This window comes from Artemia franciscana, unplaced genomic scaffold (genome assembly GCF_032884065.1).
Source record: "Artemia franciscana unplaced genomic scaffold, ASM3288406v1 Scaffold_3126, whole genome shotgun sequence".
NCBI classification, from domain to species: domain Eukaryota; kingdom Metazoa; phylum Arthropoda; class Branchiopoda; order Anostraca; family Artemiidae; genus Artemia; species Artemia franciscana.
Window position 1 is genome coordinate 9,624 of NW_027063814.1, and position 4,179 is coordinate 13,802.

The 4,179-nt window shown below is 35.0% G+C and overlaps 1 protein-coding gene across 1 annotated transcript; it reads right to left on the reverse strand.

Moving 5' to 3' along the window:
- Positions 1–809: 809 nt before the first annotated feature.
- Positions 810–2,243, reverse strand: LOC136043130 (uncharacterized protein DDB_G0283697-like). Its single transcript, XM_065728062.1, has one exon. The coding sequence runs from the start codon at positions 2,241–2,243 to the stop codon at positions 810–812; it is 1,434 nt and encodes a 477-aa protein (XP_065584134.1).
- Positions 2,244–4,179: the final 1,936 nt, after the last annotated feature.

A 4,179-nucleotide genomic window follows, 5' to 3' on the forward strand; every position in this document is an offset into this window, starting at 1 on the left:
TTGAACACATCTACTCAAGCTATAATCATCGACTGGGCTGTACCTGAATGCCAGGCGATAACTTTCAGGTTGCTCTGATTCCTCGGCACGCTTTCTTTTCTTACTTTCTCTATCAGCAGCAAGCCTGATTTCTTGCTGTTCTTGTGATTCCTCGGCACGCCTTCTTTTTTCACTTTCTCTTTTAGCAGCAAGTCTGGTTTCATGGTGCTCTGGTAATTCCTCGGCACGCCTTCTTTTTTCACTTTCTCTTTTAGCAGCAAGTCTGCTTTCGCGTTGCTCTGGTAGTTCCTCGGCACGCTTTCTGTTCTTTCTTTCTCTATCAGCCTCAAGCCTGTTTCCTTGCTGTTCTTTGCATTCCTCGGCACGCTTTCTTTTCTGACTTTCTCTATCAGCAGCAAGTTTTTTGGCATAGACTCTTTGAGCATCTTCCTCGGCTGTTGCCATTGTAAGTTCATCAGTCATTTCAAAGTTAAACATTAATAGATTTCTACGTGAACGCATGTCTTAAATATCTTTAATTACGTCACCGTCATAACAAAAATGACGACAACTAACTTCATGACGTCAGTCAACACACAAACACGACGTCACCTGACAGACACATCCACAGACAACTTATTTTTATATAGATAGATATCTATATACACGGGAGGGACACAGGGACACAACTGCAATGGCGCGTAACTTATAAGGCGCGTAACGACTTACGCGCGGGGGGGGGGGTTGAGGGGGCGCGAAGCGCCCCCATCAACTAGGTGTTGCTAGTCTTCATAAAAAAGCTAGTCTTCTATAAAAACTGAGGATTGTTCTTACTGCTCTTCGATCCTATTATAGCTGCTTCCTCTTCCCCTTTGAAAAATTTGCCGTCCTCTACCTCTGCTGAAGTCTCCAGTACCTCTCCCCCTGACAAAGGAATCTCTTACATCGGCGGTGTGGGAACCTCTTCTATTATAGGTGTCTCTCACTCTCTCATTCTCGCTACCTACGTTGCTACTATAGCTATTTGCTCTTCCTCTATTGAATTCTCCATTTGTTCTGCCTCTATCTGCGAAGCTATTCACTTTGGTATCGTAGGAATCTCCCTTGAATTCAGCATGAATTTTAGCGTAACTTGCAATGCCTTTATATGGCTCATAGCTACTCCCTCTACCTCTGCCTCTGTTTAAATATGGCCTTCCACTGCCACTGTTGAATTCTTTTCTTTCGCTGCTTCTGCTAAACTCTGACCTTCCCCGGAAATGGTTAAAATTATTCCTTCCTCTACCTCCGTTAAAATGAGACGTCCCTCTACCTCTGCTAAAGCCGGGCCTTCCTCTGTCAGAGTCAGATATTCCTCTACCTCTGTTAAAGTCCGAACGTCCCTTGCCTCTAACCTCATCATACTCGCTGTCTCTATTTCTGTTAGGGCGAAAGGCTTGATCTCTACCTCTGTTTATGCCGCGTATGTACCCCTTCCCTTGGCTGTCACTATTTGTACCACCTCTGCCTCTGTAAGGGTTACTTACCTTTTCAGGATAGTTTCGCTTTTTTCCCAGAAAGCTTTCTAAATCTTTACGAGGATTTGTCTTCACTAGATGATCTTGATCATGGTGATCTTGAATGCTGATCTTCTGATTTGGGATATTTTTCTGTTTGCCTTTCTCCAATGGATCGATTCTTTTAGCTGAAGTTTCATTTTCCTTTTTGTTATTACATCCACTTATTTTTCTATCTTCAGCCTCTTGACCAACTATTGTGATACTTTTACCTGTCTCATTGGGTACTTCATCTGTATTAGAGTCAACAGAAGTCGGCTTATTCGTCCTTCTCCTTCGACGTCTACGCCTTTTGGTTCTTTCTGTGTTTTGACTATCTTTTGCTGCAGACTGGCTTAAGTCATTGCGTTGTTTGTCATCATTTTCAGAATTGTGTACGTTATTAACTGCTATTTCCGTGTTGTCACCATCTTTTGCTGCAGACTGGCTTACAGCGTTGCGTTGTTTGTCATCATTCTCAGAATTGTCTATGTTACTAACTACTATTTCTGTGTTTTCACTATCTTTTGTTACAGACTGGCTTACGTCGCTACGTTGTTTGTCATCATTCTCACAATTATGTACGTTAATAACTGCTGTTTCTTCGCCAAGAGGTTTTATATCCTGTACAGTGACACTTTGTACTCCTGTCGTATCTGGCAATTCTCTACAAACATCAGTGGCATCACCTTTGGCTTCCTTCAAAATACTAGTTCCTTCAAATTCCATATTTAAACGCTTTGTAAGAGAAGAATTGAGTCTTATGAAGAGTAATTGTTAAATGACGGCCAAATGATGAAGAACTGTAAGTGTGTTTTCTTTATTATTATACTAATCAAAGCTCTGAAAACCAAAATCTGTAGCTAATAACAATCAAATCATTTTGCTCTTTTTAACTTTTGGTATTACAGAAAACTTTACGAGATAATCTTAGAAAAACCTGCACCAAGAAAATATAATGATGTGATTTGTCAATCGATCTTGTCAATGACGTTTGACTAAGTATAATAACATCAAGTTTCAACAGGCTGGTGAAAAAAAAAAATATCGCCTAAATCACCCAATATGGTTTAATCCCTCCCTGTGGCTTTGTTTGGTTAAATTCTTCTATCTTGCTCCAAGAATAGAATAAAACTTGGTATAATACTCGGAAAAATAGGATTCTGTGTTTTGTTTGGTTTCCCGCCATTTTTCTTGAGGGGTTCTTAAGTACTGTTGAACATTGAAACTTAAAATCGCGCCACCCCAACACCTAGTTGGTGGGGGCGCTTCGCGCCCCCCCCAAGCCCCCCCCCCGCGCGCATAAGTCGTTACGCGCTATATTAGTTACGCGCCATTGTAGTTGTGTCCCTGTGTCCCACCCGTGAATACAGATATATATATATATATATATATATATATATATATATATATATATATATATATATTTATAATGTTTTTTAATTATATTTATTTTTAATTTTGTTTTATAATTTGAAAGTATCGAAGGATAGGTGTCTAGTATAATAAAGTTAATAGCATAATCTAAAGGTCGTTTCTTATCGCGTACCCTCTTGGGTACGTTCCTATATAATTATATATTATATATATATATATATATATATATATATATATATATATATATATATATATATATATATATATATATATATATAATATATATATATCTATATATATAAAAATAAGTTGTCTGTCTGTCTGTGGATGTGTGGATGGATGTGTCAGGTGACGTCACCTGAAAAAACTGGATCAGGTGACGTCAAAACTGAAAAAACTAAAAAAAGGCAAAAACTACAAAAAAAACTAAAAACTAATAAAAAAAATAAAAAAGCTAAAAAACTAAAAAAACTATAAAGGTAAAAACCAATAAAAAACTAAAAAAAAAAACTGAAAAAACTAAAAAAAGGCAAAAACTACAAAAAAAAACTAAAAACTAATAAAAAAAGTAAAAAAGCTAAAAAACTAAAAAAAATAAAAAAAAACTAAAAAAAGGTAAAAAACTAAAAAAAATAAAAAATAAAAAAAAACTAAAAAAAAGGAAAAAACTGAAAAATAAGCTAAAATAAAGGTAAAAACCAATAAAAAACTAAAAAAAAAAGGAAAAAACTAATAAATGACGACACTCAAAGAGAAAGCGACCAGGACAAAAGGAATGTTCGATTAGCAATCAACAAAGCACAGGGACACAGGGAGTATAAATGACGACCAGGACATAAGTAAAAAAAAAAAACTATCTATATATATAAAAATAAGTTGTCTGTGGATCGTGGATCAGGTGACGTCACCTGAAAAAACTGGATCAGGTGACGTCAAAACTGAAAAAACTAAAAAAAGGCAAAAACTACAAAAAAAACTAAAAACTAATAAAAAAAATAAAAAAGCTAAAAAACTAAAAAAACTAAAAAAAGGCAAAAACTACAAAAAAAACTAAAAACTAATAAAAAAGCTAAAAAACTAAAAAAACTAAAAAAAAGGCAAAAACTGCAAAAAAAAACTAAAAACTAATAAAAAAAAATAAAAAAGCTAAAAAACTAAAAAAACTAAAAAAAAGGTAAAAAACTAAAAAAACTAAAAACTAAAAACAACTAAACAAAAGGAAAAAACTGAAAAATAAGCTAAAAAAAAGGTAAAAACCAATAAAAAACTAAAAAAAAAAAACTGAAAA

Excerpts from the sequence above, each read along its gene's own strand:
- LOC136043130 (XM_065728062.1), bottom strand. The coding sequence starts at position 2,243 with ATGGAATTTGAAGGAACTAGTATTTTGAAGGAAGCCAAAGGTGATGCC.